Here is a 25,391-nt window from a genome sequence, read left to right as displayed (position 1 = left end):
TTCCATCTTGACATCACCACAAATCCCTCCTCTCCGGCCTTGCAGCTGGCTACATGCGTATCATTTGCCCCGGCGTCTCCCGTGCGCCTATGGCTCGACCATCGTGGTAGCGCTTTAACTAAGTCCGGCGAAATTATTATCAGATGTTGGGCTCACGGAGGCGAAGGCCTCCTAATCCGGTATGTCGTCATTGCTCATAATATATCAAATTGTCTCAAGACGGAAACTGGAGCACAGGTTTCTTTGCTTCTCCCGGGACGCGGAAGAGATTCCACCCTGTTTCCTAAACTCTGTTCCTTCCTATTCGTTGGTCCCTCTGTCCCAGAGCGAATCGCGCTGCGACCACCTCGGGCTGGCTCGTACACTGACCCAAGCTGACGATTGTCTTCTTCCCGTCAGCCATTAACTGCTTTGACGGCAAATCCCGATGCCGCCATGGCTGCTGCAGCCGTCTTCAACCGTCACGGGTCGCAGCAGTCCTTGTCGTCCGCCGCCGCCGCCGCCGCCCTCCGCGCTCGCCCAACGACGCCGACCAATGTCTCCGAAGTCCAGACCAAGCGGACCATGCGCCGTAGCGCATCCATGTCCTCCTCGGGGACCGCGCCCGATGCTCGTCGGAACCCATCGTTGCACAGAAGTGGTAGCAGTGCCTCCCTATCTGAGAAGACCTTCAGAACCCCGAGTCCGCATAGGCCAGCGGCCAAGACAACGTCCCCCGCCGGGCAGGATGCTCCCCCCGTTCCGGCGCTACCGGAGAATTTCGAGACACGTAGTAATGGGACGGGCGGCCCTGCGCGGCAGCAACATCGCAAGGCAAATAGCCTCGGGCTGGCGAGTACGCCTGTGCGCCTTGCGTCCCAGAAGCTAGGGAGGGAGGGTTCACCATCCTGGTTTGGCGGGGCGCTGGTTGGAGATATGAATAACATTAGGACATCGGATGCCGCAATCGCCAGCCCTTCGAAGCTAGACCTGGATGAAAACAGACCCAGCAGCAGGGCGTCTTCGATCAATTTCTCGTACCCGGCTCGTGTCAGAGTCGCGTCGCCGCCCCCATCGTCTCCGATCGAAAGACGCGTTCTCGAGCTGCCACCACAGCCCAAACGAGCTTCTTCCATGTCTTCGTCCACGAGAAGCCGACCCGTGTCAACCGATGCCGCTCAGTCTTTGGTCTACGATCCCAACTCGAGGAGGATGGTCCCGCGCTATGACGGTGCTCCCGAGGATCTGGGTGGCCGAACCACGTCAGAAAAGGCGAACAAGAAACATAAGGCACCGCCCGCCAAAGGAGGGACACGTCTTGCTCAGGGAACGGTGGGACGCGCTGCTCAAGTCGCTTCTGCAAGATCTGGATCGAACATAAACACAAGCGAAGCAGAAGCCACGCGGGAGCCAGATTATGAGCATGAAGAGCCCGCTGTCAAAGCGATCATAAAATCGCCAAGGCTTGCTGCGAAGAAGCTCGAGCACCAGCGCGCTCAAGCGGTGCCTGTTGTGTCGAGCTTGTCGGAGGCTGATGGCAATGCGATATCTCTACCAAGCGATACCGGCCGCGTTGGACCGTCGATAAGAAGACAGCCGTCGATTGTACGGGAGCAGCCGGAGCTAGAAGATGACGAAGCAGAACTCGGCAGTCAACAGTCGGTGACTGACGCCCTGGATTCAGTACGCACGAAACAGGATATGCGTGCGACCGCGGAAGAGCCAACACAGCCAGATCCCACAGGTCTGAGACAGAGTAATGTGAGGTCACCGCCGCCTCGCCAGTTTGCTGAACTTCCCGGCGAAGCGGTGACCTCCCGGGACGTGGCGACGGCAGACCATGATAAACCAGTCCTCTACGAACCACAGGCTACGAGTCGTATAACCAGGGACAGGACACACTCTAATAGCCCCGCGAGAACGGCACACTTTGGGACTGTTCAGGAGGGCCCATCTATCAAGCACTCGCCTCCTCCCCGGTCCATCTCGCCACGCAAGCCGGCGCTGAAGCAGCGTGGTCCGTCATCCCGCGAGCTGTCGCCCGACGGTGGCGCCTCGGAAACCTCTAGCAATGTCTACCTCGGCGACGAACTATCTGTTCCTCGTAGGAGGTCGGTGAGAGTCAGTTTTGATGATTCGAACAACGTGGTGGTTGGCCAGTCTGCGTCGCCAGACCAGGTCGAGTCCACAGGCACTCCTATTTCGCAGAACGACGAAGCTCGCCGCCCATGGTACGCCAGCATAGCGCGAACGAAGAAAAAGGACATTGTTCCGCTCGATGACGACGAGCTCATGAAGCCGCGCCCGGCGCTGCCTAGCTTCGGCAGTGTGAGGGGCAAGAAACCGAGGGAGTCCAGTCCTGGCGAGGAGGGACGTCCCCTCGTCAGACCATACGAACCGAAGCCCGAAACCGCGCCAAATGCACCCATTGAGGCGAGTACGGACTCTGCAATCGGAGGGCTTCTGTATCAGGAGGCAGATCAGGTGTCGAGGAATGCAGCGAATATCTCGAGGTTTAGGGAACCTCTTCCCCCAATAGTGACGTCGGTTGAGGGGGGCGGTTATATGAGCGATAGCTCAACCGAGTCGGAGAAAGAGATGGAGAAGGACTCGGCTCAGGCTGTCGAAAGTTCGGCCGTGATCCACGAAGGCCCAGTGGCCGACGCCAGCACTCTTGACGACAAGCCGCTTAATGGGTTTACATTGGGCCCCGAGTCTGACCATTATTGGACCCCGGTCCCGACCGCGGCCAAGACCGAAAGTAAGGACGCGGAGGACGGTTTACCAGTTATTACGCTTTCTCGGCCAACCCCACCGACGGTTAAGACCACGCGCGAGGCGTCTTTCTTCGACATTCCCGGTGGGTTCCCTGAAGACGAGTCATCGGAGGCATCTACGCGTGGGGCAGACCAAAGACATTCAAGCTCGATCCCCGTCGAACCTGCACGCGAAGAGGTTCTCGAGCCAGTAGCCCAGAGAGAGGCCGCCAGACAGCCTTCACACACTCTAGCTACCATTGCGTCCACAAATGATGAGGATACGGATGACACTGGAAGCAGCATATACAGTGATGCGAACGAAGACTTCTTAGACACAGACATTGAGGGTGATGGCTTCCTGTCGCTCGATGCGGTGGTTGAGAGTCCCATCGGCCGTCCACGGCAGCCATCATACCCGGCCCCAGAACAAGCACAGAGAGTTGCGAATCCAGAGGCTGACCCTAGCAGATCATCCCCTCTGCAGCCGGTCCCTCATCTCTCTTCTGAGGCTACAGCCAACCGACGCAGATCATCCCCTCCTGAGCTGGCCCCTCAACTCTCTTCCGAGACTACGGTCGTCGATTTCCAGCCTCAGGGGGCGCCCGAGGATGATTGGGAAAAGGCCAAGACATTCTGGAGAAGCCTGACGGCTGAAAAGCGAGCCCAGTTGGAGATGGAAGCCAAGGAGGATGCCGGTGCTGAGGGTGACCTCGAGGGCACTCATATAGCACCACATAAGCCGAAGAAGAAGAAGTCTCTGGACCGCAGAAACTCGGAGCGGAAGGCTCTCGCAGTGCACATGGCTCAGCAGATGATGGCCAAACAGCAGGACCAGGACCAGCGCACCGATTATACGGACAGAGCGGAGCGGACCTACATGATCAAGCCTGGTACTAAGGTCAACGATGACGGGTCCACCCCGCGCACACACGACTCGTCAGCCCTGCGGAAGTCGATGCGTAAAGAGGGATCTATCCTGAAGCCCTCTGGGACCGATCGGTATGGGCACGCGACTGCTGAAGGGAAGACAACGGGTATAACGTTCTCGGGCCCAGGCCCACGGGCTACCAAAGGGCACGCCAGGCAGACATCCGAGCTCAGCTCATCCACAGCTTCCATCGGTGGGGCGAGGTCGGCCATCCTTCCGACGTCCCTCCGCCGTCGTGGGTCGAGCAGCAGCGAGAGCAGCTTCAGGAGGTCTCAGCCCAGGCAAACAGAAGGGTTCGGGTTCCGGAAGACTATGAGGCCGTCGTCCCCGCCCGGCAGCGAAGCCGCCGGCAGGAGGTTCTCGCTCCGCTCCCTGTCCCCCACCGGCACGGCCTTCAGCCGCTCCTCGATGCCCGCGAGCAACACGGGGTTGCGACAAACCCTACGCCAGACGGCCCCGCAGGAGGCCCGGACCGGGACGGGACTGTTCGGGAGGAAGAACAAGAAGCAGCAGCACGCGAGGTCCAAGTTCGGAGGCTCGAAGTCGTCAAGCCGCTTCGGCGACTCGACCGACGAGGACGAGGGCGGAGCCTCGGCCCTGGGCTCGCGATTCCGCAGCCGCTTCGACGGTTCGAGCAGCGACGACGACGGCGGCGGCGGTGGTAGCATCAAGCCCCGGGACCCCCGGCCTTTGTCTATGGCGAAGTCGATGCGGCCCGGCAGCCGCGGCAAGGCCTGGCCGGCGACCGCGGTGGGGGCCGACAGCAAGGCCAGCCCCCCCTTGCCGGAGGAGGAGGAGGAGGAGGATGAGGAGAAGCGGATGGTCCTCCTCGGCAACGCCCCTCAATCCCGCCCCGCCGCCGCCCGCGCCCAACCGTCCGCCGACAGCGGCCTCCGGCGCTCGCGCTCGGGCCGCGGCGAGCTCATGGGGTCCCCGACGACCCCGACTGCCGCGGCCACCACCACCACCACCATCACCGGCGGTGGCGGCAGCACCAGAAAGAAGCGCAGCAGCCTGATGGACGTGCTGCGCCGCAGGAGGCACAACACGGGCGGCGGCATCCAGCGGCGCGCCGAGGGGGAGGACGCCGCGGCACGCAGGGACACGCCGCTCGAGCGCGGGGCCGACGAGCTGAGGGGCATCAGGGCCGCGGGCACCGGCGACGACGACGAGGGTGAGGGCGAGGGCGAGTTCCAGGGGGAGGAGAGGCCGCGGAGTCCGCGGCTGCAGAAGAGGACGGCCGCGAGCCTGAACACGACTCTGAGCGCGCGCCGCGGCTCCGGGGCGACGTGGCCGCTGCCGATGGGGGCCGAGGGGGATAGGGAGGAGGAGTTTGCCGGGGCCGGGTCGGGGAACCTGGGCACGAGGACGCTGAGCGGGTCGACGGTGTTGCCGAGGCGGACCGCGTCGTCGGGCCTGTTCGAGATGGACGGCGCGGGCGCGGCGGGCACCGGGGGGGAGGTGAAGAAGAAGAAGTTTGGGGTGCTGAGGAGGATGTTCGGCCTGCCTGAATAGAGTTGGTGCTGAGGCCCTCTCTGGGGACTTGCGTGGTCCCCCCACCCCCCGAGATGATGGATAACACACTCTCTTCCATCTTTCCTTTCCCTATTTTCATTTCTTTTTAATGTTTTTTTTTCTTTTTCTTTTTTCTAATAGGTCTTGTTTGGAAATGGGGATTGGGGGCAACAACAACCTAATCATCATCGCGAGCCAGGTCTGGAGGTTGGATCTACCTACCTACCTACGACCTACTTCTTTCCCACCATAAGGACTTGGCAAAAGGCATAGGACATGCATAAGCGGGAATTGGAGATATCCAACGGCAACGAAAACACATCGAACCGACTTTCTTTTCTTTTTCTTTTTTTCTTGCCGTCTGTTACTATCGACTGTTCTGGTTGTTATGTTCGGATTCTAGGGGTGTGTGTTGTGTGGTCTTAATTCATGGGCCGGACAAAAGTAATGCATACATACATACGCAAGGGAGCAAGGGATGGGCTGCGGCAAAGGGGGTACACACTTTCTTGCCCTTGGTAATGTGGCGGTTGGGTTCCGGGGAGGGTTACCTATCTCTTCCGCGTTGGCGGTATTCGCACGTTGGTGGCGGGGGGGGCCTCGAGCCGCATCCGCTAGTGTCGGAGATATAGCAAGCAACCTAGCAAACATGGAAAATGATTGAGATTCAGTCTAGGCTTCGCCAAGCCGCTTCGTCGTAGGATGCGAACGAGTGAGTGATTGATTGACTGCAGATGGGTGGGGTGAAGATGTAGCAGTGCAGGCAAGATCTGCTACCATGTCTGACAGCCTATGCACTCCAAGCTCCAATTCCCAATGGCCGCCAAACAGACACAAGAGGCCCTCGATGTGCTACCCGGCCCTTCGGAGCACGCAAGTTTGATCACCAAGGTCACCAGACAGCGACCCTGCCCAGGTGATCATCCGTACCTGTGGGTTGGCATATGCTCATTGGGCCTTAATACCCGACCCGTGCGGTTCGAGCAAAAGCGGGCGGGCGGGCTGGCTGGGAAGCATGCCGATCCTGTGGGACAAACAGCCCTTTTCCTTTCTTTTCTCAGCCCCGCACCCTCGGCGATCACATGGGCCCGAACGGAGCCGGCGATGAAGGGGTCCCCCCCAAAACCGTGGGGGGGGCGTGGAGGGGAGGAGGTACGCCTGTGCAACCCTATCGGTCCAGGCCGGGGACGTGTGGGGGTTTGCTGGGGCAAGGCAAGCCAAACGTTCCAGGCAAGATGCGGCAAGGCAGTAGTGTAGGTAAGACGTGCTAGGGCGCCCTGAGCCCTACGCACATATCGCGGCTCGTCTCGTCTTCCCACTGATGTTGCAATTTCTTTCTCGTAAGTGGAATATACTTTTCAACCCCCTCTTTTTAATTTTTTCTTTGGGGGGGACCAGGTCGCTTGGTTTCGGATGGATTCGCGAGGGGAAAAAGCAAATTCCCTGACACCTGTTCCCCCCGTTCCGCGCCTAGGAATTGTCAACGTGATCAGGAAATGGAGGTGAGAACCCGACTAGTCTTGTCGCACAACGGGAAGGGGAGGGAGGAAGAAAAAGAGGAATAGGATTGTGCGAGTGGCAGACCGACACGAACCCCTGTTCCAACCGATTGGAGTCTGGCACACGGGGTCACAACCCCTCTTCTTCCGAGGCTCCGTGTCCCCGACGGCTGTCGCCGCGATTCTGACGGATAGGGGTAGCTCGGGTGGCCGAGAGGGGGGGGGGATGGTGGCCAACGAGGCAGAGCACAGAGAGGGGCAAAGATAGTATCACAGAGAGAACCAGAGGAGGGGACTGTGGAGGGCCTTGAATGCCTCTCGGGATAAGCGTCGTATTCTGTGCAATGAGCAGCATCAGGTAGCCCAAGTCAATAATACTCGCGAGTAGTCCCTTCCGGGAGAGCTCTAGACAGCCTTCCCCCTTGAAGTTATAGAGGCATCTCCAGGTCGTGATCTGGCCAGATACACTCCTCGCCAGATACTGGAAAACACGTACTAGCCATCAATCATATCGCGCCTGCAGAGCATCCGCTCTGAATCTCTTCGTAACGCCCGCCAAATGCAGCCTCCAATGGGACCATCTTGAATGCAATAAACCCGCCGAAGCACCGGCTATAACCATGGCCCCTTTGGTGAAAGGTATACTGGACGGAAGACGCCGCTTCGCCAATACTCCTGTCTTTTCCTTTTCTCTTTTTGGCTTCCGAATATCTTCCGAGGTGAAGCGTGTAGAGGCAGCAATAATTATTGTGATGGAGGTAGGTGAACATTGTAGTTTAGTACCATCAATGAGGCTTCCCTTTCCCCTGCTCCTTCTCGCCTTCCACCTTCTGCTTCCCATTGCTCCCATTCTGCCCCTGATGGCTCCGTGATCGGCTCCGGTCCTTGTCAAGCTCCAGGAGGACGGCCAGCTGGCTCTTTGATCGCGCAAGAGGGACGTCGGGGGTTGGGCTCGGCTGCGTCGGCGTGAAGAGCGGCTTCGATGATCGCCGTGCAACCTGGTCCGGGATGTCCCTGGGTTCCAGACTCGCCGCGGCCGGGGAGGGAGAATCAAAGTCAAACTGCCCCTGAACGGCAACGGTCGACGTGGCAGAGACGCTGGATGCCGCCAGGCCGCTTGGCGGTTGTCGGCCCGCACTCGACTGTTGCGACTGATTGGAGTGGGAGCGCACCATCTTTTCCGACGTAATCGGAACGGGTGATGGTCGTCTCGGCCCGTCCCTTGCTCTGGCCGTCTCGTACTCCGTAGAATCGCTGCTGCCACTTGCAGGCCTCTCCTGGGCCATCGTTGCCTGCTGCTGCTCTATGACAATTCTTCCCTGCCCAACCTTATGGGAGGGTCTGTCGCGAGAAGTTTCCTTCCCAGAGACTGCCTTTGCGGGTTGCTTACCAGCTGCCTTTGCACTCAACACGGGAGGCACAGCGAGTGTTGAAGATCCCGGACTGCGGTCCGGGATTTTAGCTGATTGTTCCGCAATGCTGGGCGATAATCGACTGGTGGAGACGTGTTTTGTCGAGGAACCGGAGGCTCCCTCTTTGGACCCCGGCTCGGAAGCAGTAGATGATTGAGAACTGGGTCGGCGCGGTAACACAGGCCTCCGCTTGTGAGCCGAGGTCGTTGCGACAAACTTCTTGGTGGCCTGTGTCGCTTTCTTCTCCGTCCTCGCGGCGGGTGGCGGTAGCTGCGGGCGCATTTCCAACGCTGCCGTGCTACCCGAGGAGACGTCTTCCTCCTCTCCACCACTTTCCTCGCCTGAATCGGGCGGTGAGACGAATCGCGCTGTCGGGCGAGGACCTGACGATGAGGGTCCTCTCGTGCTCTTCAGGATTGGGTGCAGGGGTGGAGGTCTCGTTGACGAAGAAGTCGGTTCTTTCGCGCCCACCTTCGTCGGAGAACCTGTGTTACGGCCCTGTCCCTGGGCTCGACTTTGCCTTGGGCCCAGATCCGGGCCCGATAGCATTTTATCGAGCTCATGCTGACTAAATCTAGGTACCTAGGGACATACATTAGTTGACAGGGGCGCAGGGATGGTTGCTGGGTAACACTACCGGCGGGCCTTCATATCGGTTCACTGGTCCCTTGAGTGGTACGAAGGTCGGGCCGTTGGAGATTTCTTCGTATATCTTGGCGAGAGCTTTCCCACTCAGGTGCCGCCTGTCGCTCCCCAAGACATGCCACCAGAAGTTCTCGAGGCGGTGGGCCGTGGGATCGTTGAGCCTTCGGGAAGTGTATGTGTAGACTACACAGCCCATGTCAGTATAACGGAGGTCCGATTCAGTCATTTTGGAGCCATGGGCTACATACCATGCCAACATCCCCATAGTATCTCGGGGGGGACAACAGAGAAACTCGCCAGGGCGGCATAAATCGCGTCTGTGTTTCTGACGATGCCCTTGGGCAAGATCATCGGCAGTGGTGGCTCCATTGCGAACCAGGCAGCCGAGTAGTGAACCGAAGAGTGTTACGATCTCGCCGGGCAAAGAAGCACTCCAGCAAGTTCATAGCCTAGCCAGAACAGGCCCGTCGTTCGTTGCTGATGTTGTTGCAGGGATACGCACGCGGTGGCTCTTCCGGGGGTCAAACTGTCGCAGTCATAGCGGCCGCTGTAGACCAATGGCGGACAGAAAACACGGCACAAGTTGGAACTGTGGTGAGTCGGAGGCGAGCGAGATGCAGAGCCAGCTGAACTCCTCGGTGTTCCCGGATTCAGCAGTTCGTATGCCGAAGGTTGACGGATTCCGTTAAGGCACGATTAGGTTCACTTGAGAAGTGGCAGTGCAAGACGTTTGGGCGTCCGCTTCTCGTGTGAGAGAGCCCTTGGGTTGCTTTAATGGATGTTGAGGCTCTAGGACGCCATGAACTATTAAGGGCAGTCGAAGCAACAGGGGGCCGCTGCTTTGGTGGGTCGTGGTAGCGTTTATTTAGTTGCTTGCGTCTGGGTCATAGACACATAGAAGTCGGCTCACAGCTTGAATGAGCATGAGAGTAGTACTTCTTCACACATGGGGAATGAACACGCAACCTTCAACTTAAGTGAACTGGGTCCAGAAGTCCAGAAGTGGGCTATAACCCCGAAGAGCGAATCGACGTGGCGTCGAGTCTCAAAAAGATTGACTTTGTGGGCTGGGACTCGGGAGGGTCCAGTGGGTGGGAAAAGTATCGATATGCACGAAGTACATACTGTACCGTACAATACAATAGGCGTCTGGCACTATGGCCCTTCAAAGAGAGAGAGGGTCGAGAGGTAAAAGGAAAGGAATGCGAAGGGCGGAACAGGGAGAGGACAAAAAAGAAAATTGCCCATGTTGACCATGGAGGTGGCTTGCTTGTCAGGTCAAGCTCTGGGCCAGTCTTTCGCCTCACGGACAGTCAGGGACTTACCATTATCCCGCCCCCAGTTCCCACCTCGACGGCACTAACAGACCGCTAATGAGACCATCAGAGCTCTAGCTTCCGCACCGGGTCACGCCCTTAATAACTTTGCGGTTCCAGGTGATGCGCATACGTACGTGCGTACCTGTAAACCGAAATGTTCAAGGTCCCCCCGTCGCCAGTTAGGTAAGACGCGACCTACCAACCTGGAACCTTGGTGGTAAATTGCCATCATGGGACTACGAGGGCGATACCTGCTCATTCCTCTCTCCACTGGGCCGTCTGGAAGTTAAAAAAAAGAGGAGAACACGAGCAGGAGTGGCGGCTATTCTCCCCAACCAAAAGTCCAAAGCCAAAGGTTGGAAGCCTGCCAGCTCGCGCTCACCGAGTGCACATGCCACTTGGCCATTGCGTTGTTTGTTCTGTCTCTCCCGCTCGTCCACCAAGAACAGCTACCTACGCACGCCATGCCTCGATAAGCCTCAGCTTTCCGGTGCCACCATTCAAGGGAGACACGTGGGACTCAGGTGGGACTCTAGGAGCAGGCAGGTGGTAGGGCTTATTACGGTCGGGGGGTATGCACTTGTTTAGGTAGGTAGCAGGTCAGTCGGTCAGTCTCGTCTCAACCCATCGGGTTTCCAGGAGACTGAGCGTTAGGGAACGAGGTACTATGCAGTATATTCGTAATTCCTTCCGAGTAATAGAGTTGTTCGCTGCTGGTTCTTTGTTTCGTTCCGTAGCTCATTATAGCGGAACTCGAGTGCCGCCTCTGGCCGGCGTTGAATCTCTGAGATTGAAATGAAAGGTCCCCGAGGCACATGCGCTAACATTTTTGATGCGTCACGGGGACTTTCTAGGTTGCGATACTCATTTAAATCTTGCTAATGCACGACTCACCACCACCCCCGGCCCCTGGCACCTTCGAGAACATCTTCCGCCGCTGCATCGGTTAAGCACCGGTGCCGAGAGCTACCCCTCTTCGCTTTCGAGGCTCATCCGTCGGGCTCGCTCCCACTCGGGCCTAAATGCATTGTTGATCTTGCAGTCTACACTACTGCTGCGCAGTACATCTCCATGTCTAGCCGTGGCAAGGAGGGAAGGAACGCACCACCAGTCCTTCCGCATTACTGCCACGCGACCGGGTTCAAGGGTCCATCAACCCAAGCCTTTTTGGTCGTAGCTTCACCCCCGTTCAGCTCTGCTTTGTTGCCCTCAGCCCTTCACCGCTCTTGAGAACCTCTTAGGGCAGTCAGCTTCAGCCCGTGCTGATACTAGTTTCCATGTCGAAGACGTGTCGAACATACATTCCTTTTGTCTCTTCCTAGGACAGTTTTCGATACGTAACTCTTGATCAAGAAAAATTTACCCTTCTTCGGCTTACTGGGAGGTGAAGTTTCGCCTGCCTGTCTTGTGCTCTTGTGCCCCCGCCCCGAAGATAAAGGAAGTCGTGTGACTCCGAAAGGCCGGATGCGCCCATATACTATTGGCCCAGATCATTGTTGAGAATGTTGGCGGCGTGGGAGATTGGAGGAACAACAACCAACGCTGGGGAACAGAACCGAGGACAACCTGTCCGTCTGTCCAGTCGCTGAGGAAGAGAGCTCATTCTTGTCGAGCGCACGGTTTCAGGCCAGATTCCCTGACCACCCAAGCCCTTCCCTCTCCGAGATTTCCCCGCCTGGCGAAGCACGACAATATTGTCTCCGGTTGGCAATGGAAGCTGACAAGTCGGGGGGTCAACGATCGCCGGTTGCTGACGTATCGTGGAGAGCTGGGTCACACCGGGTTCCACGGTGTCGGGACTGGCTTCCTAATAGGCAGGTACCCAGTCCGCCAGCTTTTCGAACCATCCCCACGATACACTACCCCAGGATGCGGACGTTTTCTCCGCATCCTTGCCCCTGCAAGCCTTGCATCTCCCCGCGCACAAAACCTTGGAGGACTGGCAAGGGCAAAATTTGCCGAGAGAAGGCCCGCCGGTCATCAGAGTGAGCATGAGCTGCAATCATGTCGAGTCTGACCGAGATGGGGTCAGTTACAAGGGTCCAGCTTGCGTGCTTCTCCTCGGAATACACTGCGCCATATACTACATGCGTACACCTGTAAGTCCAGGTCTGTCGAGGACAATCCTTACAAGGTAAGAACGCCCAGGATAGCCAAGTACTGGCGGTAAGATCACATCCTTAGGATGATGGAATAGGTAGCCAGAGCCTGAGCATATATCGCGTCCCAAAAGGTCTAGAACAAGCGACTCTCCATGACCAATGTGGTTATGGATTAAAGCAAACAAGGCTGCCTTGTTTGTATCAACTTGGCGCCATACACTGGAAGGTAGACGGACGCTGGGGCCATGGCTAACCAAAGTAACCGGTTTTCGACAGTCTCTGGCCAGCATTCGATCCCTGCGATACCAACGCGGTTAGAATCCTCCCATCAGCAATAACAAGCCGAGGTTGCAAAAACGGCCCTATAACGCGGACCATTAAAGCCCGACCGGTCCCGCGCGCCTCTCCCTCGGTGAGCACATGCCCGGGTAGGTTCCCTTGGGGGCCAACTGGAAGCCTCCTCTGTCGCTCCGTCAGTTCCCTGCTTGCCTCTCCTGCCAAAACCGGATGCTGATATTGGACCCTTGATCATCGATCCCCAATTATGGGCTGATGGCGGGCCGTCCTGGCTGGGACTAACAACCAACATACACACAGCCCAACAGGTCCCCACTTTCGACCCCTTTCCGCACCAAGGTAAGGTTTCCTCCCAAGCGGCACGAGTTCGATGTCAAACCATCATCATCTCCCGATCTCAACGGCGCTTCCCCCATTTAGCGTGGGCTGGACGTTGGTTAAGTGGCGTTTCGGAGGGGTCGGGATTTTCTTTCCGAACCTACTGTCCTTTCCATTTGGAAGGGAGAGCGTCACCGCAGACGAGAGAGATAACGTGTACCTGCCTGCGGCTGACCGAGAAGCGGCTTGTGTCACCTCGGGATTAGCCATCCCCCCCTTTTTAAGGGAGATGGGTTAGAGCGAATCGGGTTCCTCGCAATTGCGCAGACCAGTTGTATGTGTGTGTTGTGTGTGCGGCGGGTTACACAAAGCGCCCATTATTATTACATTACAAAGTGTATCGCCCTATGTACGTCCTTCACGCCGCCGCGCCGTCGCCGTCGCCTACTCCCATCCAACGCCACGTCGTAATCAGGAGACGGCGCGTCTCGCAATTGCATATATACCGAGCCATCTACGCGCTTCCCACGCACAGCTACTCCCCGCGCCGTCTCCCAGAATTTTCCGATCCCCATATAAGGTATATGTGTCCCCCTCTTTGGCCCCCCGACCCGCCACGGAGGGGGCCGGTGGGGGATTCTGAAGTCAGCGTCAGCCGGGGGCCGGCGCTCACGTAACGGTGTAGCCTCCGTCGACCCTCAGGTCGGCGCCGGTGACGTATCTCGACGCGTCCGACAGGAGGAACGCCACGGGGCCCATCAGGTCCTCCGGGTGGCCCATCTGGCCCTGCGGGATCAGGGACGTCCACTGCTGCTTCAGGTCCGGGTTGTCGTCGAGGATCTTTTGCGTTCTGCGGGGGGTTAGTAAGGGTCTCGAATCCGGAGGGGGAGAGGCCAGGATTGATGGCAAAAAGGCTGGAAGACGGGGACTTACAGCGCGGTAAGCATGTAGCCGGGCGAGATGCAGTTGACACGGATCCCGGCGTGCGCCCACTCAACGGCCAGCGACGCCGCGAGGTGCCGGACCGCTGCCTTGGCGCTGTTGTATGGCCTGTTTTGTCCATCGATCCGTCAGTACTCCAGTCTGCTGAAGAAGACGTGGGATGGAAACGCTGGGGGGGTGGTCCTGGGAGGGTGAAATTGGGGCGGAGGAGTAACTCACGCCTGCGGCTGCGGGACATTGACAATGCTCCCGCTCATGCTGCCGATGAAGACCATGGAAGACTTCTTGGCCTTGCGCTCCATCACGTGGCGGGCCACCGCCGTGGCGAACAGGTACGTGCCGTCGACGTTGACGGCCCACAGCTTGCGCATGCGGTCGATGGGGTAGGCTGTGGCCTCGAAGTTCTCGGTGAAGCCGGCCGAGGTCACCAGGTTGTCGATCTTGCCGTGCTCCGCGATGACCTCGGCGATGCAGGCTTCAACTGATGCCTGGTCCGAGACGTCTGCGTAGTGTGCCGTCACTTTGGGGAACCTGAGAGAAAGGTTAGAAGGGGGGGATTCAAGTCGGGGAAGCTCCGGGGCCCGTTGAGACAGGAGATCCCGGGCCCAGAGACAAGGACAGGGGCGAACTCACTTCTTCGCCTTGGGGTAGTCCCTCTTGAACGTCTCGAGAATGGACTGCGCTTGCTTGGTAGCTTCCTCCTCTACAGAGAAGCAAAAGGGGCAAACGGTCAGCCAGGGCGAGGGAAAAAAGCGAGGCAGACGTCAGCAAAACCTACTGTTCAAGTCCACGATCGCAAGCTCACCACCGCTGATGACTATCCCCTGACCCATGACCAGACCCAATCCTCTCGCGCCGCCGGTGACAACACTGACAGTGCCCTCGAGCGAGAACGCCGCCAGAGTCGGCAGCACGTTCACGCCGGCCCGGCCGGCGCCCTCGACAGGCACGCTGCTGGGCAGCTCGTTGTCCGGCGGGTACTCGACGGTGATGGACTCGTCGGTCCGCGCATAGCTGCCGGCCGACGGGGTGGCGTCATTGCCGCCCTTCTTCTCGGACTCCCGGACTGCCGGTGAAGAATGGAAGCCGCTGCGGGCGCCTGCGGCTGCGTCTGCGCGGACGGCGAGGGCGGGTTGGGGAGCCGGGCGGCGGGCGAGGGCTGCGACGGAGCTGAGCCGTGCGGCGCGAAGGCCGGCACGGGCGGTTTGATGGAAGAGCATTGTCGGGGAGTCTTCTATTGCTCTAGGTTTCGTCGTCGGGCTATGGGCTGGAGGAAGACCACACTATGGCTTCAATGATGGGAGAAAGCTCCTCTTGCTGTCCAGGGCTTTGGAGGGGGTGCGAAATTTGGAGATACCGATGACTTCAGGGCGGGGTAGGTACGGTGAGATGAAGGCGCTTTTCTGAACACTTTCTTGGCAGGATCTGCTCAGGATCTGCTCAGGATCTGCTGAAAATGGAAATGCTAGAAATGCTAGAATTCTGAAAACCTGTCGTCAAAAATCAATGACTATCAAGCTCCTTTTCATGAGTCCTCCCGACCCGACAGCCGACCCGACACCACCGACGCGAGAAAACTCGAGACATAGGGTCCCATGACTGAGAGCTCATCCATGTCTGGTAAGCCCCAGGCCTATCTACGTGTAGGTGGGGGGATATTCTGTGCCTGGGCTGTGGAAAACATTTTCTCGTCGGCTGAATTATCTGCATCTGCTGGAATCTAGAATTCTCCGGATGGAGATGTCGGTCAAGAAACTGATTCCATACGAATGCGGTTGCTGGACCTCTCCACTTTTTACCCCAAATTTAGATGGTCTGCTGACACGGATTGTTGTCTTATGTGGGGCCCGGCGGGTTTCCCGGTGCTGTAGCGCCGGTACGGGGGCTGCGGCCCATGAGTCGAGATCAATCTAGCGGCTCTTGAGCCTTGGCAGACAGGAACATGGCTCCAATGAAGTCAGGGATGCCATGCACGCCGGTTGCGGTCCCTCACACTTTGATCATCTAATATTCACTGAAGTATTATCCGATTACGCGTCGCGATAGTGTACGGCGTAGACGACGTCGGATATCCAATATTCTATGTTCCCTCGTCTCGACTCGACAGCTTCAAAGCTTCAATTGATTGGCACATCCCTCTCACATCCTGAACACCCCAAACTTCGTCTTTCCAGGCTCCACTACGTTGCGTCCTCCCAATGCTGCCCTAAGGCCCAAGCCGAGATACCTCCTGGTTTGTGCCGGAGGAATGACACCATCATCCTGGAAGAAAAATTGAATCAGTCAGTGAAAAAGACAACCAAAGTGCATGCGTTGCGAGTTGCCGCATCCGACTTGGAGAAACTCACCCATAACCTCGCCGAAGAGTAGACGGCATCGCTCTCCCTCTCGATCCTCTCCTTCAACGCCGGGTCGGCCTTCTGGCCCACCGTCTCCATGACGGCGGCCAGCTGCTCGCCGCCCATGACGCCTATCCTCGCGTTAGGCCACATCCACAGGAAGCGCGGGCCGTACGCCCTCCCGCACATGCCGTAGTTGCCCGCGCCGTAGCTGCCGCCCACGACGACGGTGAACTTTGGCACGTCGGCGCACGCCACGGCGGTGACGAGCTTGGCGCCGTTCTTGGCGATGCCCTCCCGCTCGGCGTCGGCCCCGACCATGAACCCGCTGATGTTCTGCAGGAAGACGAGCGGGATGCCGCGCTGCGCGCACAGCTCGATGAAGTGCGCCCCCTTGACCGACGAGCTGCTGAACAGGATCCCGTTGTTGGCCACGATGCCCACCTGCTGCCCGTAGATGCTCGCGAACCCCGTCACGAGCGTCGTGCCGTAGTCGCGCTTGAACTCGGAGAACGAGGAGCCATCGACGATGCGGGCGATGACCTCGTGGATGGGGAGCGGCTTGCGGAGGTTAGTGGACGCGATGCCGAGGAGCTCGCTCGGGGGATAGAGGGGCTCCGAGTACTCGGCTGGAGTCGCCGGCTGCTTGCTGGGCCAGTTGAGGTTGCTGATGCACCGCCTGGCAAGTACGATGGCGTGCGCATCGTCCACAGCTAGGTAATCGGTGACTCCCGAGACGGACGAGTGCATCTTGCCGCCTCCCAGGTCCTCGGGGCTGACCACCTCGCCCGTGGCCGCCTTCACTAAGGGTGGCCCGGCGAGGAAGATGTGGCCCTGCTCCTGCACTATGATGCTCTCGTCGCTCATCGCTGGTACATAGGCCCCTCCGGCCGTACAAGGGCCCATAACAACGGAAATCTGCGGAATGCCGGCTGAAGACATTCGCGCCTGGTTGAAGAAGATGCGGCCGAAGTGGTCACGGTCTGGGAAGACGTCTGACTGATGGGGAAGATTCGCGCCGCCGGAGTCGACCAGATAGATGCACCTTAGAACCATCGATGTTAGCTCACAGTCTCCCCAGTTCCACGCCTCGAAACAGCTTACGGCAGGTTATTTTCTTGAGCGACGGCCTGCGCCCTAAGATGCTTCTTGACAGTGATAGGATAATATGTCCCTCCTTTTACCGTGCTGTCGTTGGCGACAATCATGCAAGTGACTCCCTCAACCACGCCCACGCCGGTGATGATGCCTCCGGCGGGGACGTCGGCTTCCGGGTACAATTCGTGGCCAGCCAGAGGAGAGAGCTCAAGGAAACTTGTTCCCGGGTCGACAAGAGCCGTGACTCTATCCCTGGGGAGCATCTTCTTCCTGGCAAGGTGTTTCTCCCGCGCCTTCGCAGAGCCGCCCTGGTGGACCCTCCTGGTCAGCTCCTCCAGGCGGGTCATCGCCTCGCCCATCAGCCTCTCATTCTCCTTGAACTCGTCGGAGCTCTCGTCGACATTGCTCTTTATCACGGAAATTGCGCCGGCTTGGTAGGGCGGGGTGAATGTCGCGACGCCGCGTCGAGGACAACTCCGCAGGGGGAGGATCGGGGACGTGCCGACGCTGCTCGATAACGGTGTTCGACGGCATTGGCGGCCCAATTGCTTGGAGAGAAGCAAGACTTCTCTGGTAGATCTTCTTGAGATCATTTTGGCGAAACTGTATGAAGCCGATAATTGCTGCCCCGGGCGTAGCAGCTGGCTTGCGAAACTCTCAACGACTCGAGAATGTTGGTCGAAGAGAAGTTGGCATGCCCGCTGACGTCTGGGGGAGGAGGGTGGGTTGCTGCGGCCCGAAGTAAGCCGCTGCAAGCCGCCGATGGAAGCCGAGCAACCTGCCTTGGCACATGGCAAGTAATGACTTGGACTCCTCGAGTATCTCTGCGAATTTGACCCGTATTCCCATTCAATTCTTCATCCCAATACAAACATGGCCAGTCTCAGAATATCCAGCCGGTTGGCTCGCTCGGCGAGGTCATCCCCCAACCCAATTGCCCAGCAATGGCTCCGCCCCGCGTCATCAACACCCCTCACAACCCGCCACCAGCAAAAGCGACAGGCGTCGACCTCCAAGCACCCCAAAGGCTTCACGGCGCCCTCGCAGGCCGACCTCGACGAGCTCCGCGAGCGCGTGCAGGAGTTTACGCGCCGCGAACTGACGGCCGAGACGGCGGCGGCGACGGACCGCAGCAATGCCTTCCCGGAAGGGATGTGGGCGCGGCTTGGCGAGGCCGGGCTCCTGGGCATCACGGCGGACGAGGAAGTCGGCGGCCTGGCGATGGGCTACCAGGCGCACTGCGTCGTCATGGAGGAGCTGTCGCGCGCGAGCGGGTCCGTCGCCCTCAGCTACGCCGCCCACTCGCAGCTGTGCGTCAACCAGCTGCAGCTCAACGGGTCCGCAGACCAGAAGCGCAGGTACCTCCCAGGCCTGATCGCGGGCGAAAAGGTCGGCGCGCTGGCCATGTCTGAGTCTGGCTCCGGAAGCGACGTTGTCAGCATGCGCACCTGGGCGAGGGAGGTCGATGGGGGTTACGTCCTGAACGGGACCAAGATGTGGATCACCAACGGGCCGGACGCGGACGTTGTAGTGGTCTACGCCAAGACGGACCGCGACGCCGGGTCAAAGGGCATCACGGCATTCCTGGTGGAGACCAAGTCGGAGGGCTTCAGCTGCGCGCGGAAGCTCGACAAGATGGGCATGCGCGGGAGCAACACGGGCGAGCTCGTCTTCGAGAACGTGTTCGTTCCGGCCGAGAACATCCTGGGCAAGGTCAACGGCGGCGTGCGCGTCCTGATGGAAGGGCTCGACCTGGAGAGGCTGGTGCTCAGCGCGGGTCCGCTGGGGCTGATGCAGGCCGCGCTGGACGTCGCGCTGCCGTACGCACACACGCGGAAGCAGTTCGGGACGCCCATCGGACAGTTCCAGTTCATGCAGGGGAAGCTGGCGGACATGTACACCAAGCTCCAGGCCTCGCGGGCTTACACATACACGACGGCCAAGACGGTGGATGAGGAGGGCACCATCAGGACTCAGGACTGCGCGGGAGCCATCCTATACGCGGCGGAGAGAGCAACCGAGTGTGCCTTGGACTGCATCCAGGTCCTCGGAGGCATGGGCTACGTCGAGGAGATGCCAGCGTCCAGGATACTCCGGGATGCGAAGCTCTACGAGATCGGAGCCGGGACGTCGGAGATCAGGCGGATGGTGATTGGGAGGGCGTTCAACAAGGAGTACGCGCATTTCTCGGCATGATCAACGACGGAGACTCTATTACTGGCACACATACGTGTCAAGCAGAGCGGATCTACCGTCTGCGAGGTCCTTGATATCATGTCCTCTAGCTATCCCTTAGAGAACAGGTTGAACACGCCAATACTGTCTCTCATAACACGCAGGCACATGGAAACAAGTTGGAGACAGAGGCTTAGAAGAACGATAAGGGGTATCATTCGAACTTCAGAATCTGAAGTTGAGGCCAGGACTGCATTAGACAAGGCACCTGTCACAAGCATGTAGCTATTATTAGTATGTCCTCAGATAAATCTCAGAATTCATACCCAGGTAGCCTTCTATTAATAAACATACTGTCTGCAGGTACCCGGAGTCAGGGGAACAATGATTCGTCGAGATTGCCGGATGCGGCTGATGGCGAAGCATTTCCCGAGTCGAACCTGCCCTTTGAATCTCACCCTACCAACCTCGTCCTACTTGATGGGAAAAAATAACTTTGCCGCCACTTTCATTCCAGACTTTTTTTTTTTCTCTTCTGAAGTGAAAAGTGAGACACATTGGTGGCGGGCAAAAAAATGACAGGTCAGGAAAAAGGAGGGACTGAGTGAGACCGAGATTAGCTTGGTTCCGTGGCGTCTCAGACCCTGGCAGCCTTCCAAGGGACTCGGGACGCAAGCGGATCGGAAAGAACCTGAACCTGGCATTCGGGTCCCAGCTATCGTAATTGAGTCTATGTACCCAAGGGAAGATGCCGTCGAACTTGCAGAGCGGTGACACCGCCAATTCGCTGTCCGGTCAATCCCTCAACACGCTCCAAGGAATAGAAACCCCCAGCAAGCGGAGGCCTTCCCTGAGCAAGGAGAGAAAAGGCAAAGCAGGCTGAGATTCGCACCCTGTCCCGTCCAGGACTTGAGCCTGTGCTTATCTACGCTGCTCCCTACCCACCCGTATACGCATACTCACTTTTCACTTTTTCAGTCTCGCAGGACCATTGTCGTCTGTTCGTACGACCGCCTCCTCGGATATGATTCGCTCTGTTCATCCCACCGAACCAGGGGAACCTCGCGTGGCAGATAAAAGATTCGGATCGATCCTTCCCTCTTTAAAAGGGGAAGGAAGGATGCCGCCGGACTGGTGAAGATTTGCAACGATCTCCCGGCATCTGACCATCCAACTCGAATACAGCAAACCTTACCGTCGACACTGGCCGGTCGCTAGAACCACATGAAGAGCCCCTTTTCGTCTGCACATCTCTAAACATCGGACAACAATAACAACAACAACCGGAAAGTTCCGACACCGTCAGTCACATCACATAGTCTCAACAAACGGGGGTCAAGATGGACCTGGACCTCGAGGAGATCGACAGAAGCATGACCTTCCACCCATCCGAAGCCTGCGTGGTATCCTGCGGCACCGTGACGATAGACCCGGCCGCGTGCAAGGTGCTCCTCATCTGGAACCGCCACCTCAACATCTACCAACTGCCCAAGGGCCGCAAGAACATTGGCGAGGACATGCTCTCGGCGGCGCTGCGGGAAACATACGAGGAGACGGGCGTTCACGCAACCCCCTTACGGCTGAAGATAGCCACCCGAGCCACCCCGCCATCCGACAAGGACGAGGACGAGGGCGGCAACGGCGGCGATGTCGGGTTGAGGCCCACCCGGGAGGTGACCGAGGGCCGGCTCAGCACCGAGTTCATCGGCTGCTGCCGGTATCCGGACCCGCAGTCGTCGACGCCGGCGGACAAGGTCGTCTTCTACTATGCGGCCATCGCGGACTCGGCGGTGCCGCGGGGCGCCGGGACGCCCCGGGATCGGAAGAAGCTGAAGGAGGTCTGGGCGCCGGCGGCCGAGGCGGCCACGTTGCTGCGGTTCAGGGCCGAGGCGGATATCGTCCGGAAGGCGTTGGAGGATGCGAGGCGGTCGGGCTATCAGATGGCGGGATGAGCTGAGAGGGCGCACGGGATGTGGACGTCGGGTCGAGTGTGGCTTCAATTTGCTGGTTGGGCGCTGGGCGTTGAGCAAGTGGGATTGGTATGACCATTAATACAGGTGTATGGCGAGCGAGGATAGGTATTATAGAACACAATAGAGCATCGACGAACGAACCTGCTCGAGCCTGGAGGGACGGCGTTGAGGGGAAGAGTAGTAGAACCCTTGAGTGTCTTTCGCACTTGTTCTACAGCGGGGAGGTCCAGATATCCATGGGTGAGACAAAACGCCATTGGTGGAGAGACGCTGAGGAGGCTCCTTCAGTCCAAAAAAGTTACTTGAACAAGCCAGACGGCTGAAAAGCCTCCAGATCCTAATTTATGAATGATTTCGTACTGGCTGTCTCCTTCGCCAAGCAAATCGATGCACAAGGTGGAAACTTAGACATTAATGCCTACAAGCCATACGTGTGACATATTCCCCTTGAAGATATAGGAGGTTCGTGTCGATTCACTGGAAAGCCTTCGATATACTACTGTATGAGACCCTCCTTGGTGCCCTCGCCGGGACCAACACAGGTCGACTGGTAGGGGATACTAGGTATATAAATTGGTTGTTGGTTGGCTTTGAACAGAGAGGGAGGTCCTGTACAAGAGAGACAAGAGAGACAAGTGCTAACAGGTGGGATAGGATGACAAAACAAGTTGTCAGCTGCAAGTACCTCCACACATACCATTTTTAGCCACAGCCCTCGATACCTGGTCTCACTGCGCATTCCTGAGTGTCAAGTGTCATGATTACGACAATGCTCAATGGCAGATACCGACAACTTTACACATAGTCGAGGATCAGAGAACGAATTAATCCAATCAGATAGGCTAACTTCTCGATTCCTCAGCTCTGACGTAGGTACCGCTGACTGTAGTCGCTTGTGGGGTAAGCAGTGACATCAATGGCAGGGGAGGAGGGAGCTACCCCGCCTTCAACGTCCCAAGCCCAACAATCAAAGAAGCTACCCCTCCTTATGTGCATGGATGGAACCATGGTTCAGAAATATCAAGTACGGTAGTGAGGAAGAAGCAATAACTTGAGCTGTCGAGTTTGGAATTTTGACACCTGGAAGGCATCAAGAGGACTCATTCCCGATCAAAATCGGCCCGAAGTGAGCCTAGACATACCCGTATCTATCAGATCCAACAAGTAAAAGACTGAGTGAGGTTCAATGCCTCCACCGAAACCCCTCCGTCTTCCATCAACCCTCCAAGTTCCCGTGTCTGCAAGTCCTACCTCACTAGCCCCTCAGAGTACATATTTGCAACATCTTCCCGGCAGCCATAAGCCTGCCCGTCCTCTCAACTCCCTTTCGACGCCCCCTCCGTCTAGAAGCTTTCACTGCACACCATCAGAAAATCATCACCAGACCTTCACGAGCAACTTCATCGGCAAATCAAACATCAATCAAGCAGCTAAGATGTCTACCATGCCAGCTACCCACGGTCACAATGAGGCCTGTTGCAACATCCCTCCAGTTGTCTCGAAGGGGTATCATGCCAAAGGCTCCTACCAAGAGCTTGGAGGTTACAAGACTTGTATGGTCATCCTATTATGCACTTCATTGCGGTGGAAGTGCCGGCTCTCGATCCCAACTAACGACGACTTAACCAAGACGTAACCGGACCCTCTGACGCCACAAAGGGCATCGTGGCCATCTATGACATCTTCGGCTACTTCGAACAGACCCTTCAGGGCGCCGATATTCTGGCGACCAGCGACGATCACACCAAGTACAAGGTGTTCATACCGGACTGGTTCAAGGGCAGCCCCTGCCCAATCGACTGGTACGTTGACAGCCAGTTTCCCGAACACCCCATCGCGACGGTGCCGTCCCACTAATCCCCCTGGCACAGGTACCCTCCCAACACCGAAGAGAAGAAAAAGAATCTCGGTGCCTTCTTCCAGAAGTTCCCGCCCCCCAAGATCGCGGGCAAGGTCCCCGCCTTCGTGAAGGCTCTCCAGGCGAAGAACCCCTCGATCAAGTCATGGGCCATCATCGGCGTAAGTTGGCGGACACCCCATTCCCTCCCCCCCCTCGGTTGCTTCCCCCTTACCCGCCCCGACGCCAAGTCAAAACCACCCGCTGACGAGACATGACGACGCGCAGTACTGCTGGGGAGGGAAAGTTGTCTCCCTCACGGTGACGGCGGACTCGAACCCATTCAGCGTGGCGGCGCAGATCCACCCGGCAATGGTCGACCCCAAGGAGGCCGAGGGCGTCAAGGTGCCGATGGCGCTGCTGGCGTCCAAGGAGGAGCCGGCCGACGTGATCAAGAAGTTCGAGGAGAACCTCAAGGGGCCTAAGCACGTCGAGACCTTTTCCGACCAGGTCCACGGCTTCATGGCCGCGCGGGCGGACCTGTCGGACAGCAGGGTCAAGGAGGAGTACGCGAGGGGGTACAGGACGCTGCTGGAATTCTTTGGGAAGAATTGGAAGTGATTCACTGGCGAGAACTGGAAGGGATTCACTGGCAGGTGTGACGGCAAGTGGTGGGATGCGGGGAGGGCTGTGTTAGTGGGCCAATAGGCATCGTGGCCCTGGATTTGGTGTAATCTGAAGGTATGGAAATGAAAGTATGAAATCCCCAGTTCTCCACAGGTGTAGGACAAGGCAAGCTGGAACGGGAAAGGCCTGGAATCCAGGTAGTGTCGATAGGGGGCCTCACGAATGCCGTTCTCCAAAGTGTTACGGCGCCGTCCTTGGGTGATGCTCCTATCCTAACAGTGTTGTTTCCCATTCTCACCTAGTGCTGGTTCTCCCTCGCCCAGGACGGGATCGTTGCGTCTCCATGGTATGCCTCGGTGGTGTAACTTGCCACCTCCCTGTGGCAGGCGAGCCTCAGAACGCAGTATTGCAAGATGACTACAATGCAGAAGGTTAGAGAATAATGGGGAGAGGTAAAAGTATTAATAGCTGCCGTCGCTGTCGTAGATCTGCGGGCCATCCATCCCTCAGTGACCTAGAGAAACTCATAACTCACAACTCCTATCACCATCACAAAATCAGTCCCTTGAACCGCCGAGCCTCATCGTGTGTTAAGTGCCCAAGCACTGCCCAGGCTACCATCCGCAAATCTATCCCTCCTTACTCACGCAGCTCACCCAAAGGTCGGCTCTGGCTCCCAAAACCAAGATACAAGACGAACAAACTCAATACCCAGACCAGATACCTCGAGCAGGGAGGTCAACACCAAAACCACACCTCTCTCCTTGTCCGCGTCCTTGGATCAACATGCATCGAACAAATCCCAGCAACTGGTATGACCCCGGGCCCAACCAGCACCACTGGAGCGCCTCTTCCATCCCGGTGTTTGGAGGAGCAGGAGCAGCAGCAGCAGTATCCTCAGACCAACCTCGCGGCCTCGGCACGCCGATATACCAGGACTTGATGAACATCAACCATGATCTCGACGACATGAGCCAGGACTCCAGATTTTACGACTTTACTCGCTCCCTTGGCGAGGTTGGGGAAGATGTCCCCCTGGACACCGTCGAGACGCAAGCCCTAGATCTCCAACCGGGGTACACTAACAACGCCACGACGACGACCACCACCAACAGCACGGCGGCTCGCAGCATCCAGGCGCCACAGGAGATCCACCTCGGCGGCGGGGGCGGGTGCGAGCGCGGGTGCGTGCTCTGCGTCCCCAAGCCCAACATGACGTGGGGATATCTCCCCACCGGGCCGGCGCTCCCTCCCGTCCCTTGGCTCCCCGGCCTCCCCGGGGAGTATCAACAACAGCAACAATACCAACCCCGCGGGGCGACAGCGGCGGACACTGCGGAAGGCGGCAGCGGCGGCGGCGGTTATTGCCACTATTCCCCACACGACGCCGTCGCCGCCGCGTTCCCGACGCCGTCTCCGACGCCGACGCTGGGGGGGGACTGGATGCAGCCGGCGGGCGGCGGTGGCGGCGGCGGACACGGCGGGACGGGTCCGGTTGCGCAGCAGCAGCAGCAGCAGCAGCAGGACAGGAGCGGCCGCAAGCCAAGGTAAGACGGACCCGGCTCCACGGGGCACTGTAAACCCCAACCACCCCCCAACAGGCCTTGAGTGTGTGCCAAGCTGACAA

At 58.2% G+C, this 25,391-nt stretch overlaps 7 protein-coding genes across 7 annotated transcripts; 4 read left to right on the top strand and 3 right to left on the bottom strand.

The window, feature by feature from the left end:
• Window positions 1-187: 187 nt before the first annotated feature.
• QBC33DRAFT_356251 (uncharacterized protein) lies at window positions 188-5,577 on the top strand. Its single transcript, XM_060423877.1, has one exon. The coding sequence runs from the start codon at window positions 436-438 to the stop codon at window positions 5,179-5,181; it is 4,746 nt and encodes a 1,581-aa protein (XP_060284921.1). The 5' UTR covers window positions 188-435; the 3' UTR covers window positions 5,182-5,577.
• Window positions 5,578-7,250: 1,673 nt separating this feature from the next.
• QBC33DRAFT_356321 (uncharacterized protein) lies at window positions 7,251-9,357 on the bottom strand. Its single transcript, XM_060423878.1, has 3 exons — window positions 8,986-9,357; window positions 8,730-8,920; window positions 7,251-8,674 (listed from the first exon to the last, which is right to left on the bottom strand). Exons 1-3 carry the CDS (start codon window positions 9,104-9,106, stop codon window positions 7,466-7,468), a joined length of 1,521 nt encoding a protein of 506 aa, XP_060284920.1. The 5' UTR covers window positions 9,107-9,357; the 3' UTR covers window positions 7,251-7,465.
• Window positions 9,358-13,090: 3,733 nt separating this feature from the next.
• QBC33DRAFT_533410 (D-arabinitol 2-dehydrogenase) lies at window positions 13,091-14,865 on the bottom strand. The gene is made up of 6 exons (XM_060427466.1): window positions 14,847-14,865; window positions 14,494-14,813; window positions 14,349-14,418; window positions 13,935-14,246; window positions 13,707-13,823; window positions 13,091-13,623 (listed from the first exon to the last, which is right to left on the bottom strand). Exons 2-6 carry the CDS (start codon window positions 14,546-14,548, stop codon window positions 13,443-13,445), a joined length of 735 nt encoding a protein of 244 aa, XP_060284919.1. The 5' UTR covers window positions 14,549-14,813; window positions 14,847-14,865; the 3' UTR covers window positions 13,091-13,442.
• An 805-nt stretch (window positions 14,866-15,670) lies between these two features.
• On the bottom strand, window positions 15,671-17,836 carry QBC33DRAFT_533405 (putative methylcrotonoyl-CoA carboxylase beta chain, mitochondrial). Its single transcript, XM_060427465.1, has 3 exons — window positions 17,159-17,836; window positions 16,064-17,099; window positions 15,671-15,977 (listed from the first exon to the last, which is right to left on the bottom strand). The coding sequence occupies exons 1-3, from the start codon at window positions 17,743-17,745 to the stop codon at window positions 15,855-15,857; spliced, it is 1,746 nt and encodes a 581-aa protein (XP_060284918.1). The 5' UTR covers window positions 17,746-17,836; the 3' UTR covers window positions 15,671-15,854.
• A 19-nt stretch (window positions 17,837-17,855) lies between these two features.
• Window positions 17,856-19,529, top strand: QBC33DRAFT_356101 (isovaleryl-CoA dehydrogenase). Its single transcript, XM_060423876.1, has one exon. It carries the CDS (start codon window positions 18,026-18,028, stop codon window positions 19,346-19,348), a length of 1,323 nt encoding a protein of 440 aa, XP_060284917.1. The 5' UTR covers window positions 17,856-18,025; the 3' UTR covers window positions 19,349-19,529.
• Window positions 19,530-20,667: 1,138 nt separating this feature from the next.
• QBC33DRAFT_448889 (NUDIX hydrolase domain-like protein) lies at window positions 20,668-21,279 on the top strand (the record flags this gene model as incomplete). Its single annotated transcript, XM_060424494.1, has 1 exon — window positions 20,668-21,279. One exon carries the CDS (start codon window positions 20,668-20,670, stop codon window positions 21,277-21,279), a length of 612 nt encoding a protein of 203 aa, XP_060284916.1.
• A 1,456-nt stretch (window positions 21,280-22,735) lies between these two features.
• Window positions 22,736-23,758, top strand: QBC33DRAFT_513647 (Alpha/Beta hydrolase protein; the record flags this gene model as incomplete). Its single annotated transcript, XM_060425994.1, has 4 exons — window positions 22,736-22,853; window positions 22,931-23,102; window positions 23,172-23,319; window positions 23,426-23,758. 4 exons carry the CDS (start codon window positions 22,736-22,738, stop codon window positions 23,756-23,758), a joined length of 771 nt encoding a protein of 256 aa, XP_060284915.1.
• Window positions 23,759-25,391: the final 1,633 nt, after the last annotated feature.

Source organism: Phialemonium atrogriseum (assembly GCF_030411735.1).
Source record: "Phialemonium atrogriseum strain 8032-3 unplaced genomic scaffold QBC33scaffold_8, whole genome shotgun sequence".
NCBI lineage: Eukaryota > Fungi > Ascomycota > Sordariomycetes > Cephalothecales > Cephalothecaceae > Phialemonium > Phialemonium atrogriseum.
Note: the sequence above shows the minus strand (reverse complement) of the source record. Positions and strands in the feature narration are given on the sequence as shown.